Source organism: Leucoraja erinacea, chromosome 14 (genome assembly GCF_028641065.1).
Source record: "Leucoraja erinacea ecotype New England chromosome 14, Leri_hhj_1, whole genome shotgun sequence".
Lineage (NCBI taxonomy): Eukaryota > Metazoa > Chordata > Chondrichthyes > Rajiformes > Rajidae > Leucoraja > Leucoraja erinaceus.
The window spans coordinates 32,090,887-32,105,331 of NC_073390.1; the positions used below are offsets into that span (position 1 = coordinate 32,090,887).

The following is a 14,445-nucleotide window of genomic DNA, read 5'->3' on the forward strand; positions in this document are numbered from 1 at the left end:
ACACCAGCCTGGCTCCGATTCATTACATACACGTCCATGCTGTTGTCTGGTCTGTGGTTCCTTTCTAACATATATTTCTCATCCCGCTTTAGTTTGTTATATACAACTTGCATTTTTCTTTCTTTCCTTTTCTTTCTCTCTTCCACCCTTCCACTCCCTCCTTCCCTCCCGCTTCCCTCTATAGATGTGAAGGATTTAGAGAATAATAACCGTAACTGCAGAGTTGCAGCTGTCAATCAACGAGCTGACAATTTCTCCACAGTGTCCGGATTGGTGGCTGGAGTGAGTCCCTCGCCATCCCTGTCTGCTCTGTCCAGTCGCGCTGGTTCCGTGTCTAGCCTGCATGACCGGCTGATGATTGCTCCTGGCAGTGATGAAGCCATTGAACTACTCAAGGTCAGCAAATCAGATTAAGAAATTACATTAACAAAAAGGAAATAAAACCAAAAGGGAAAATTGGAAATGCCAAAGTTTCAATTGAAATTCAATTTACTTAATTGATGCAGTTAATAGAGCTACTGTCTCACAACACAAGATCCATGTTCAATCCCGACATCAGGAGCTGTCTGTGTGAAGTTTGCATTTTCTTTCTATGACCCTTTGGGTTCCCTCGGGTGCTCCGATTTCCTTCCACATTGCAAGGACGTGTGGATTTGTAGGTTAAATGAATTGCCTCAGGTGTGTAAGTGAGTGGTAGTATCTGGGGGGAGTTGATGAGAAATTAGGGGGGGAAAAAGGGACATATCCAACGTATCCCCAAGATTAGATGTTTTCCCAGGACTTAAAGGAACTAAGGGAGATAATGGCAGATACTCTCAGTTGGGTCATCCAAAGACCTCTTTATTTGTACACAGTGCCCTCCATAATGTTTGGGACAAATATTTATTTATCTCTGTTCTCCACAATTTGAGATTTATAATAGCAAAAATTACATGTGGTTAAAGTGCAAGTCAGATTTTTAATAAAGGCCATTTTTATACATTTTGGTTTCACCATGTCAAAATTACAGCAGTGTTTATACATAGTTCCTCCCCATTTCAGGGAACCATAATGTTTGGGACACAGCAATGTCATGCAAATGAAAGTCATCAGGTTTAGTATTTTGTTGCATATCCTTTGCATGCAATGACTGCTTGAAGTCTGCGATTCATGGGCATCACCAGTTGCTGGGTGTCTTCTCTGGTGATGCTCTGCCAGGCCTGTATTGCAGCCATCTTTAGTTTATGCTTATTTTGGGGGCTAGTCCCCTTCAGTTTTCTCTTCAGCATATAAAAGGCATGCTCAATTGGGTTCAGATTGGGCGATTGACTTGGCCCTCAAGAATTGACTATTTTTTAGCTTTGAAAACTCATTTGTTGCTTTAGCAGTATTTTTGGGATCATTGTTTAAGAAGGAACTGCAGATGCAGGAAAATCGAAGGTACACAAAAAAAAGCTGGAGAAACTCAGCGGGTGCAGCAGCATCTATGGAGCGAAGGAAATAGGCAACGTTTCGGGCCAAAACCCTTCTTCAGACAAAGTCTTCAGTCTAAGGTTTGAAGGGTACTGTGGGTGTACTGTGATTAGTTTGGTTAAGCACAGCATCAAAATATCAAAATGCTAAAAGTTGTACTTTTCCAACAACATCACCAATGTTGACTATGCTGGCAATTGCTCACCATTGTGGCTGCGGAGGCCTCAAATAGGCCCCGACCTCGGGTGGACTAGGAGGAGGAGGACTGAACTTTTTGGTGCCTTCCCTCACAGTGGAAAGTGTTGATTCTGCTGTGGGGGGATGTTCATGTTGAATCCTATAGTGTATAGAGTCTTTTTATTTTTTTTTAATTTTATATGGATGTATGGTAATCTAATGTCTTCTCTGTAAAGCACTTTGGCTTCAACGTGATTTGATTTAAAAGTGCTATATAAATAAAAATTATTTACTTACTTACTCCATACCTAGCTCTTGCCATCACTCTGATATGTTAATCTTCGTCTCATCTGTCCACAAGACCTTTTTCCAGAACTGTGGTTGCTCTTTTAAGTACTTCTTGGCAAACTGTAACTTGACCATCCTATTTTTTGCAGTAACCAGTGGTTTGCATCTTGCATTGTAGCCTCTGTGTTTCTGTTCATGAAGTCTTCTGCGGACAGTGGTCATTGACAAATCCACACCTGACTCCTGAAGAGTGTTTCTGATCTGTCGGGCAGGTGTTTGGGGATTTCTACATGGTGAAACCAAAATGTATAAAAATGGCCTTCAATAAAATCTGACAATGTGCACTTTAACCACATGCGATTTTTTTCTATTACATATCTCAAATTGTGGAGCACTGAAGCAAATAAATAAATGATGGGTCTTTGTCCCAAACATTATTGAGGGCACTATACGTTCCCTTTAGCAGGCCACCACTGTGAGAAACCTGAAAGAAAAGGCAGGGAATTATAGATTAGTTCGGAAACTACAACAATCCACCACCATGTCCAGAGTCATTAGTTATTGAGGAAATGTTCAGTTATCAGAGAGAGATAACATGTTTTTGCACAGAATAAGTCAGATTTGATTAACCTGATTATGTTTCTGAAGACATGATTAAAGTATTGGATAATGGGTGGCCTCTGAATATGTGATTTTAAAATGTATCTTTAACTTTAGATAAAATTCTTATATGAAACTGTTAATTGATGTATTTTGTGGCAAATTATTGACCTTGTGAGAAAATCATCTGAGAAGCAGGATACAGATAATAGGATATTCAGGAAGCTAATAAAAAGTGTGGAAAGAATTTACTTCCATTGATGGGGCACTGTGGAAGCACCTTCACCAGTAGGTGGACAGCAGTTCAAAAAGCTGACTCAGCACCCCCTCAAGGTTGTTAGCACCATGCAAATAATGTTTCCCAGATCCCGACAAATGCAGAAGTGTAAAAGAAGTGGAAGACATGTCGTGAGATGACGCCTGTATGGTCGTGAGTAATCGCTCAAAGAGTCATACCTTTTACTGGTCGCCGCTGGATTTTCAACATGTTGAAAATTTTCGACGACCTGCTGCAACGATGACGTGTGCCGGCAAGTCGCAGAAAAAATTGCGTAAGTGGGATAGGCCCTTAAGGCATTTCATCAAGGAGTATGCATGGAAACATGGAAAATCCCTGCCATTCTATCACTAGCTGGTTCCTGTCTTATTTGGAGTTGCATTTATCCTGTAAGTCAGTTTTGAAAAACTTGCATTGACATGTGTTCTTAATGTCAACAGGAGACAGAGAAAATAATTGCTGAACTGAATGAAACATGGGAGGAGAAACTGCGCAGAACAGAAGCTATAAGAATGGAAAGGTAAAGCACGCTGCAGAACATATAACAGCAATATTGTTTCAACAAATTAGTATGTGCTACTTAATTATACCCATTGCTTCATTGGTATTATCAGCAAATCTGGTCTATCTGGGCCACATCTTTCTGCTGAGTTTATTTTAGACTTTTAGACCCCAGATACAGCGCAGAAACAGGCCCTTTGGCCCATCGAGTCTGCGCTAACCAGCAATCACCCCATACACTAGGATTATTCTACACACTAAGGACAATTTCCATTTTTACCAGAGCCAATTAACCTACATGCCTGAATATCTTTGGAGTGTGGGAGAAAACCGGGGCACTGGGAGAAGATCGAACTCTGGTCGCTGGCATCGTAAGGCAACAATTCTACCATTGCGCCACTGTGCCGCTTGTAACCAAGCTAGCAACTTGAGTTAGTGAGTTACCTAATTGTATTCAGGGAACAACAGCATTAAATACTGGTGCTTCACAATCAACATGTTTGTCTAAGGACCATTGAAACTCTTAGCAATGCCATTGTTTCAATAAAATGCTGAATTGCTGATTAATTAACGCGCACACAAATCCCTCATGGGGAGACCTCTCAGCAGCTTTGTTAAGATCAAGCAGTCAGAAGTTTATTTTAGTTGGTGAAGGAATTTAATTATTGTTCCTGCGTCCTCCAGCTCACAATACATTGTTATGGTAATCACTTATGTGAGGTTGGTTTTTGTTGGCAAGGTCAGCATTTATTGTTTATCCATAAACAGGGGAACCGCAAGAGGGGGTTTGGGGGGGGGGCAGTTCGTCAGGTGAGTCCAAGCCTTTGTTCTCTTAGCATCAGCCATGATCTGATTGGAAGGTAAAGACTGAAGACTGAGTGGCTCATACTTGAATCAAGGCTCCTCTGATATTCATAATAATAATAAATAGTGCCATCAATGTTTTGTGTTCTAGTAATCTTTTTAACTGCGTTCTGACAGCTGAGGCTTCTTTAGAATGGATACAATATTTACATCAATGCAGGGCTATTCCCATGTCACTGATAATCTCTTAAACCACACTTCAGTGCGTCACTCTGATGTGTTGGACAGTGCTGGGTGGTGAGGAGGGTATTTGTATCCATCTGAAAACTAGCCAGAAATTAATAGATGGAAGCCATTGTGGAAAGAAAGTGGCTGAGATTGGAGAGACCTCTGAGATTCTGGTGTACAATCTTATGCATCTCTTCATTCACTTTGAGTTTTGAAATCAATCGAGATTAAGGGCAGCACAGTAATACTCCAGGGTTCTCACTGCTCCAGTTACCAGGAATAGGAGGAATTTTTTATTGTCACAGTGAGATTCCTTGATTCCATACACAATGTATACAAATAGCAGCCACCTACGGCACTGACAAAGTTACAAAGCACGCCGGTTCCTCCTTTTGTGTGTGTGTGTGTGTGTGTGTGTGTGTGCGTGTGTGTGTGTGTGTGTGCGTGTGCGTGTGTGTGTGTGTGTGTGTGTGTGTGTGTGTGTGTGTGTGTGTGTGTGTGTGTGTGTATCCCCCCAGCGGACCCCCACGTCAGGTCCCCATTGTTCTTCCCCTCCTCCATGCTCTCGTCAACTGTGGGTCGACCTGCGAGGCTTCACCGCCGCCGAGGCATCACCACCGCCCCATTTCATGCCTCAGTGGTGCCAACCCGGGCTCCAGCCGCGGGCTCTGCCGGCCGCTCCGCCGACCCAGACTCTGACGCATCGATAAAGGCCTCTGGGTGCGTACCAGGGTTTGATGCTGACCTCTGGTGCTCTCTGTGCGGAGTTTGAACATTCTTTCTGTGACCTTCTTTCTGTGAATTTTCCACAGGTATTCTGATTTCCTCCTATATTCATTCATAGAATTATAAAGCAAGGAAACAGACCCTTTGGAACAACACATGATGCCTGTCTACACCAATCCCATTTGCGTGCAATTGGCCCATATCCCTCACATCTTTCTATCAAATGTCATTTAATCACTGTAATTGTACTGGCCACCACTAACTCCACTGACATACTCACCACTGTGTGAAAAAATTGATCTTCAAATACCTTTTAAATCTTTCTCCTTTCACCATAAACCAATGCTTTCTAGTTTTAGTCTGCCCTATCGTGGGAAAAAGACAATCTACCATATCTATGTCCCTCATAATTTTATAAATCTCTATAGATTCATCCCTCAGCCTCCTTTGCTCCAGGGAAAACTGACAGCCTATTTAATCTCTCCTTATAGCTCATGCTCTCCAACAAAGGCAAGTCCATTGAATACTTTCTGCACCCTCTCTCAATCATATCCTTCACATAGCATGGAGTTCAGTACTGCACACAATCCTCCAGCTGCAGTCTAATCAATGATTTATACAACTCGTGCAACCAGTAATTTGTACATCTCAAGGACATGCTGGTCATTAGGTTAAATGCCAACTGTAGATCCTGTAGAAATGCCGAGGATATCAATGGCATTTGTGATAGAAAAGGCTACCAATAAATAATTGGAAAAGATTGCTCTGAGAGCCAGCATAAATTCAATTGGCCAAATAGCATTCTATGGTGATATGGAATAAGAGCCTGTTAGTGCTGAAAGTGATCATGAATTTAATAGCTAGTGTAGAGACTATCGAGGACTATCTGAGAGGACAAATATTACATGTACTGGTTCATCACAGACGTTTCTTCCCTGTCCTTTCGGATCATTGTATCCTTATTCATCTTGATACATATTTTTAACTTATTCCCTGCACAACTGCCCTCGGGTAACCAGTTCACAGGCTCGTCTCCCGGCAATTGCTTGTTGGTCAGCTGCAGACTGCCAGAGTTTCAGTGCACAGTATAAGTTTTTATCCAGCCATCATTTATTCCCTTTTGCTAGAGTCAATAGCCCAAATCATTTATTGTGTAGGGCAATAGTAAATGCTCAACAGCTTTGCATTTATGTTGCAGGGAGGCTCTGCTTGCCGAGATGGGCGTAGCCATGCGTGAAGATGGTGGCACCTTGGGTGTTTTCTCTCCTAAGAAGGTATGTTGAGTCTGAAGAAGTTGAAAGCCAATTTTTTTTCTTAATTGTCCAGAGATGTGGGAATGAGGGTGTTACTTAATGAAAGTTTTGAATGGATGGTTTTGGATGAGCCCCTTGATGGTTGGGAAAACATACTTCCCATGCTCTGTAATATCTGTTCATGAAGCAGATTAATGATTTCTCTTCTGCGTCAAATCAAAAGGCAAACCATCATGAATGTAATTGTTCTGCAACTCCAGTAGAGGGAGATCAGAAAAATATATTTACCTTTGCTACATCGATGAGAAACATACTGGAAGACATGTATCCAATGCATGATGTTTACACTCATTTTTTCTACTTATTGAAATGTGTTAGTTTAACCCCGCAGTGAAGTATCATAAAAAAGGAGATGAATGACCTCCTTGTGTTTGGTTAGAAGCTATGTGTATGGTTAGAAGATGAATGTTTGGCAAGCCAATTATCCAAGAGGTCTTGGAATAGCGTTTATAGGCTTAAATTTCAGAAATGAGGTTTGGTGGTAATTCCTTGAACATCTTTCATCTACAAATTTAAACACCTAATTAGTTTATCAAATCTTACAGATATGATATTCTGTAGGCAGAATGTTCTAAGACACTTCATAGGAGAGTTTGTCAGAAAGTCATATGAAATATTAAGATTTTCAGAAAAGAGTTTGATTTTCAGAAGAAAAGGTTTATTGAGGTAAATCACGTTAGGGGCATGGCAGCTGAGTGTATGGAGCCATTGGTGAAACAATCAGATCCAAGGTTGATGGAGTGCAGATCTTTCAGAAGGTTGTAGGCTTGGAAGAGATTAAGGAAATATGGAGGCACGAGGGCATGAGACGATCTCAAAAGATGAGTATCTTAAAATGAAGGAATGGTAAACTGCGAGCTAGTACGTCAGCAAATACAGTGGTGAGAGACAAACTGCAATTAGTGCCACCTGAACATCATCGATCACGTTTTAGACGATTTGAAGTTTACCTGCTGGAGATTGAGTGAGAGCATCAGGAATATATTAGAAAAGTTAACCAGTTGCAATAAAAGCTGGGATGAGGATTTCACCAGAAAGTGAACTGAGAAAGGTGCAGGTGGACAATGATATGGAGGTTAAAATAGATTGTCTTTTTGACATTGAAATATTCTCTGCAAACATTATTGGGATAACAACATGTAGGTCATCAAAAAAAATGGTGAACAGAAACCCAAGCCTCCAAAACAGAGGCGTCTTTTCCCAATGGATGAATAGTAAGAAGGAGGGTTTTTTTCCCTTTGTGTGTGTGTGTGTGGCATGCACGTACATATGTGTTCTTGTATGTGTCTCTGTGTATGCGCACATTTGATCGAGTGCGCATGTGTGTATGTGCCAATGCATAATTGTATTGCGGTCATGTTCATCTGTGAAGATTTTGTTAACATTTATCCACATTGAGTATGTGTAAAATGCCTTTGTTTTAACACCTATCAGCTGCACACCATCTAAATTATAATAATTGCTGCTTTATAAATTGTATATCGGTGTCTTTTGTGTTTGCTATCTCCTTCACTTTCCCACCGTTTCAACTCCTCACCCCTCCCAACTCGTGCTCAACCCTGCAACTGTTTAATTCCTGTTAGATTAAACGGAGAAGAGCAGCTCAGATGTTGCTGGAGTCTCTGGGGGTGTTCTCTCCCAAGGAGGTTTGTTTGGGTGACCATGTGTGTGAAGTGCTGTGCTCTCTTGGATTTGGTTTGTTCTGTCACTTATAATATGGAATCCTCGATTCCATTGGCTGGTTCAGATACATTCATCAGCATCACCGCCATGCCTTAAAGGGCCCAACTTAATCAAAGAAAATGTTCCCAGTCCATCAACTTTTGAAGAGGACTTTGTGACCTAACTCCATTCACACTCCAACTCTGTCCTCTTGTCTCTCCTTCTCCTGTTCCTTCTCTCTGCAACCCCCCCCCCCCCCCCCCCCCCCCCCCCCCCCACCACCACCACCACCACCACTTCTCTCTTCACTTTCCTCATCTTCTTGGATTTCCTATCCATCCTTCTTCCTTCCATCCATTCCTTCCCATTCTACCCCTCGGTCCAAATCATCCACTCATCTTTCCTTCCTCACCTCATTCTCATTATTGCCATCTCCAACTCCCCCTATAAATGTCATCTGTTTAAGTTCATGAGAAAATGTGGTAGGCGGAAATGATGCATAATCCATCAAGCCTGTCAGTTGCACTGCCAAGATACTACCTGCTCATTTAACCTCCTGGGAAAAGATCCTCTGATTTTCCTAAAGCCAGCATCTCTCTGCACCCCATGTCGAGACCAGTTTTGACTATTTCTCCTAGTGTTTCTAACTCCTATCAATATGGTTTCCATTTTGTGAGCTAGTGAATCCCAGTATTTGTATTGATTAAATAAATTGTCAGCAGAGGTTCTAATTACATTGCTGGAGAGCATCTCCCAACAAACTCATCAATCCATGAGGATCATCTATTTCCACAATGCACCTGACATTGTAGCCATTAGCTCAATGGATTTTACTGGATTGCTACAGATTGGACAATCTGCTTCCACAGAGACATGATGGATCACAGTCTTCACTTACGGTGAGGTACAGATTAGATGTTCAAGTTTTTGGATCAATGGAGCAGACAGAGGACTGGAATCATCACTACAGTAGAACCATATTATTTTCCCATCATATACAACCACAACACAAAGGAAGCATTCATGTATATTAATTGTCATTGTCAGGGGTTAAAAAATGAGACACCCCAATTTAGGCATTGTCTGAACTGGGTTGACATTGTGACATGGTTTTACAATAATCTTACTGAGATTTCTGGAGGGCTAGTAATCCTACTGATAGTACTGACGTAACCCTGTTCATAAGCAGCCTCCCCATATAGTGGGAAGACTGGAGTATTATAACTCGAATGCTTATAGTTTGCTAATTAGGAACTCACACTCAAGTGAGTTCCAAACTTGATGGCTTCATCAAGCCATGAAGATCATTAATGTGAGTCCATCTTGTCAGTCTCAGCCGGAGCAACAGCAGTTGAAAGAATCCTGCTCAAAAATAAGATACGAATAACATCAGCCAGTGGTTCTTAATATTGTTTGTTACACTTGACATGTTCAAAAATGTACATGTAAACTCACCCCCAGCTCTGATAGCCACAGGCCAAGGCTGTGCTAGCTTTTAGAAAGAGCTAATTGTTTGGTCCCACTCAATTATTTATTACTCGAGTGGATAGGCAATTCACTATGGAAATTTACAACCAAATATTTTCCCACCACACATTCTGTAGTGCCCAACACATCATGACAACAGGTGTGGAAAAATACCCTTTCCTTCTCTGCCAGTTTTATTGACAACGGACAATTCATCAAAGGATTAAAGATGTGGGCAGTGGGGGAGAAGGGCTAAAGTGCTTTGTTATTATCCCCAATTCACTGTTAATAGATATACGCAATCCTTTATGGAGAAGAGTGTATGAATTGGTGTTCGTAACCTAAATCTGATCAATCCAACTGCAAATTATAATGTCATTTTTTGTGTAAAAAAAGGATTGAAATACCATCAACACAGGGGTTTCTGTCGATAAATGCCACGAGAGGTTCATAACCCTCCAAAATGTCACTGTTGATATATTGCACAGTTTAAGATGCATTGTCTTGGCAGTGCATTTTGAGATCTGTAAAACATGCTCCATTTCCAAGCTGCGTCACCTGTGAGTGTTAATATTTGGGTTCCTGAAAATGGTCTATTCTGTGTTAATTAGTTGTTGCATGGTGTTATGTTTAATATCTATTCTCTTAGAATCACGTTAAGGACCATGGATGATGGATGTATATTTGGGCTAGAAATGTTTCAACCAATCTAACAACTTTGCATGTGTGCATGTGCATGTGCATGAGTGTGTGTGGAACATTATTGGGTGTGATTCCAGCAGCAAAACATTGCCACTGGACCAGAAACGCAGCACCAGCATCGTTTGAAATTTCTGACCTCAAGGAGTAAATCCGTTAATATCAGAACCTTCCACAATTAGACATGTATTTTCTCTAGAGTAAACAATCCAAGTTTGTGCAACTTCTAACAGCTAATACTTGCTAATCCAGACAACATCCGGGTGAACCTCATCTGTACCCTCTGTAAAGCCAGCACATCCTTCCTATGTCTTCTGGTATGGGGACAAGAACTAGAAAACAGTACTCCAAATATGGGCGATCCAAGGTTTTATGTGGAATGTGCAGGGAGCTGCACAGTGAATGCAGGAATCCCTGGCATGTACAAAATGAATGATTCAAAGAATGGTTGTAGATTTATCTTGCCATGCTTAATGAAAACTAACCAAATGGCAAAAGAACAAATTAACATTAATTGCCAGCCAGTCAGTGAGAGCCATGCTTGACCATGCTCAACACCCAATGGACAAAAACTTCAATGGACAAGAACATGTTTGCCAAATTGAAAGCTTAATTTCTTAGCTTTGCAAACTTCAGAGCATACGTGGTATTCATGTTAATGGTGTGCGACTGCACAACAGCCCACCATGGTGGAACTCGAAGGAGCTGGATGTTATTTATTTTTTTAGTTTACTGGGAAATCACTACAGTGAAGCTAGCAAAATAAACAAATATGTCTGGTCCCACATTCTTAATGCACAGAAGTCCACAATTTCCTTTGACATTATCTAATCTTCCCTTATAGACGCCTCATCTGGTGAATTTGAATGAAGATCCACTGATGTCCGAGTGTCTTCTGTACTACATCAAAGATGGAATAACAAGGTACAAATTCACGCAAGTTTGGCCCACCTTATTACAGTTCTGGCTTGCACAGTGCTTCATGTAAATGTGGCTGAGCAAAGCATAATGTTCAGGATATGTGGCCAGTGATAGATTGACAGTGATGACTGACTCTAAATTTAGATGGAAAGTATGTTTTTTCAGTTACCAACAATGGAATAATCAAATTGAAAACTTATCTGCAAACAGGCAAGAAACAACACATGATTAAAAAAATAGTATAACTCAGAGCCTCTGTTAAAAGCATTAAGTGAAACCAAATAAAATACACAAAATGTTGGAGTAATTTAGCAGGTCAGGCTGCTTCCCTGGAGAATATGGATAGGTGATGGTTTGGGTTGAGACCATTCTTCAGACTGGTGAAACCAAAACTGAGTTCATGTGCTGAGATGCGTTGGGTAAAGAGATGTTAAATGAAAAGTACAGGCACTCGCCGATGTACACAACAGGTGAACTACTTAAGCTCACACTTACATAAGCAATTATTTAAGCCCAATGGCACCCACGTGGTCTCCACGTTGGAGCACCCACGTGGTCACAATATCTGACTTGCGCAAAGGTCCGTGGGATGTAACCCTTGCATAAATCAGGGAGCATCTATGAGATTTAATACAGAAGGCAATAGAACTGTGAAGTATTGCAAGACTGGCATGAACTACTAATGTTTGTTGTTGTAGCAGCGACAATATTGACACCAATATAATCTGGAAAGGAGGGCCAGGAGTTATTGGAACAGGCCAAGTGCTTAAAATTTGGTCTGCTCTTCCCGTAAGGGATAAATACCAACATGGGCTGATGGAGCCACCCAGCCTTTTCCATGGTGTAATTTCTGTGGGGTTTTATGTAAACTTGAACGAAATGGACTGTTACGTTTGTGGTTCTTTAATAATCCTCTTGCTGGAGATCATTTCAGCAGCTTGTTTGCCAGAGTTTGTGAGCCTCATTCCCACGGAGGCCCAAGGGGACCAATAAATGTTCCCCACAATCCATTTCAAATGATCTATGTTGCACCCGTGCTGAAATATTGCCTATTCACAGAAGTAACAGCCTGCAGTGTATTATGAGGTGATTTAAAATCTTCAGGAATTAGCAGTGGCAGCATGAACAGAAGCCAGAAATGCTGATGACTCATCCCGTGAGCAGATGTTTGGCATCTACACAACTCTTGATATCTTTGGATCGTTCCCAATACCTCTGAGAATGACTAACTTGGTTTAAAGTTGGTAAGCATTTAGCACTGTACCTGGGAAGCAAACAGCACACGCTGCTTGGCAATTACCTACACGGCTGCTTATGGTCTTAACTAAATGCCCTGCAAATGTCACATTAGGTACATTTTTAATTTAAAATATCAAGCTAATCTTTTTTTTACCAAAACATAAGCAAACACATAAATAAGAACCATAAATATGACTGCAAGCTGACAATAGACCATCCTCTACTCAACCACAAGGCAGCATAAAAATAAACTCAATGAACTAATCTTACTCATTGAAAATAACCTCGAGGTAATGCATCGTTTGTTTTCATATAACATTTTTAGCAGTCTGGCAGTCAGTCCATATTGCTTCTTGGATACCAAAACTGATTTATCTTTTTTTGGGAGGTTCAGACTGATTGGTTCCTTCTCTCAGGTGCTTATATAGACTTTCTTGGGCATGAACAGAGCAGCTCCTATTTCCATTTAAGAAAAGTTACCAAGATATTCTTGGATCTTGAAAATCTGACCACATATATTTAAACAGGAACTTCAGACACGTATAAACCAAATTCTAAGTTAGGATTTCTTCACTTTCTAGGCTATAACTAAGATAATTGAGTAATATTATTTTTGGATATTGGTTGATTGCTTGTTCAGTTCAGTTTTACGTATGTGCCTCACATCATGCAAGTTTGAATTTATATAATGTCTGTCATTTCTTGTAACTGTTCATGTGCAATTAATTAAATTTGCACACTGCAGCAATTGTGTGCATAGTTACCTCCAGGTGGTTGGATGTGTTTCAGAAGATTTCATCATGTAAACTCCCATCTCCAGTCCGCCCCATTCCAACAATCCCACCTTTGGTTGTCCGATACGCGAGTTTCACAAATAACCACCTTCCTTTCTGATCAGTAAACAAACAGGCTCTTCATTTGCTGAGTGGGTGTTTCTTGACAGTTATTCAATCTTGTTTCCCATCTTCAATATTTTATGAATAACAATTAAGAAATCTTCATGAATGCTTAAAACAAAAGCACACACTTTTTATAACTGTACCCGTGATTTTTCTCCATTGATGGCCAAACTAGATTATGGTAATTAATCTCTAATCTGTGGTGCTGGGTGGTACATAGACAGACATTGAACCTGGTAACACGTCACAAATGGCCAAGAAATGATGTGAATGAAGGCTACCAATTGGTCAAGACAAAAGAACATACACTCAAAGTCACTCTCTCACACACGCACACCCCAGTAATTTACACATTGGTTGCATCCCTTTTTCATTTATTTGTGATGGAATCCTGAGAGAATCAGTCTAAATGGCTATTGCCAGCAATTTGGTGCATTTCAAACGTAAACTCACTCAGTTATATGCCACGGCCTTAATAGAAATTGTGAACAATTGATTGGTTTCATTATAATTAAACTCCTGATGCAGTACTAGGCAATCAAGCATAAGAACTTCACAGTGGATCTGGGTTTCAATATGGTATTCGGTGATAATTTTCATGGATTTAAAACAATTTAATCTAATTCCTCAGAGTTGGGCGTGAAGATGCAGAACGGCGGCAGGATATAGTACTGAGTGGACATTTCATTAAAGAAGAGCACTGTATCTTCCGAAGTGATGTCAAGACATTAGGTGAAGGTATGGCACTTTGTTGTTCCCACCTGTCGGAAACTGGCCATGGTTATCTCTCGAATTTCCACTTACTGACGGTCTAACCTATGAGCTGCACATTAATGTGAAGCTATCTTAATAGTGGGTGCCAGGCTGATGTTGCTGATGTTCAAGTGAAATTTTAATTTGGACTGCAGGGCCTCACTGAAACATTAGATGAATGATCCTGTGCTCTGCATTCAAGGAATGGCAACTCACCGAAGAGGTCCATTTTATGCATAGTGTGCTGCAATCAATTATTAAATATTTACTGAATGGCCTTTTTGTTGCCTTTTACGTGGGTCTTAATGACAAAGCCAGCACTAAACCTCCAAATACAGGACGGAAGGTGAATATATTGAGAGCTTCTGGAACTACCAATGACCTTATGACCAGACTGTTGAGCAGTTTGATATAATTAAGCTAATTTCTACTCAATTTC

At 40.7% G+C, this 14,445-nt stretch overlaps 1 protein-coding gene across 13 annotated transcripts in view; it reads left to right on the top strand.

Moving 5' to 3' along the window:
- kif1aa (kinesin family member 1Aa) overlaps positions 1–14,445 on the top strand; it is a 207,320-nt gene that overhangs the window by 100,962 nt on the left and 91,913 nt on the right. For 7 of the 13 annotated variants that reach the window (XM_055646078.1, XM_055646083.1, XM_055646075.1 and 4 more), the window contains 5 exons: positions 263–396; positions 3,235–3,314; positions 6,252–6,327; positions 11,039–11,118; positions 13,885–13,991. In XM_055646078.1, the coding sequence (XP_055502053.1) occupies positions 263–396; positions 3,235–3,314; positions 6,252–6,327; positions 11,039–11,118; positions 13,885–13,991 (477 nt within the window). Of the gene's footprint in view, positions 1–184; positions 397–3,234; positions 3,315–6,251; positions 6,328–7,949; positions 8,013–11,038; positions 11,119–13,884; positions 13,992–14,445 lie in introns of all 13 variants that reach the window. The other 6 variants (XM_055646071.1, XM_055646072.1, XM_055646077.1 and 3 more) reach the window with 2 other exon arrangements.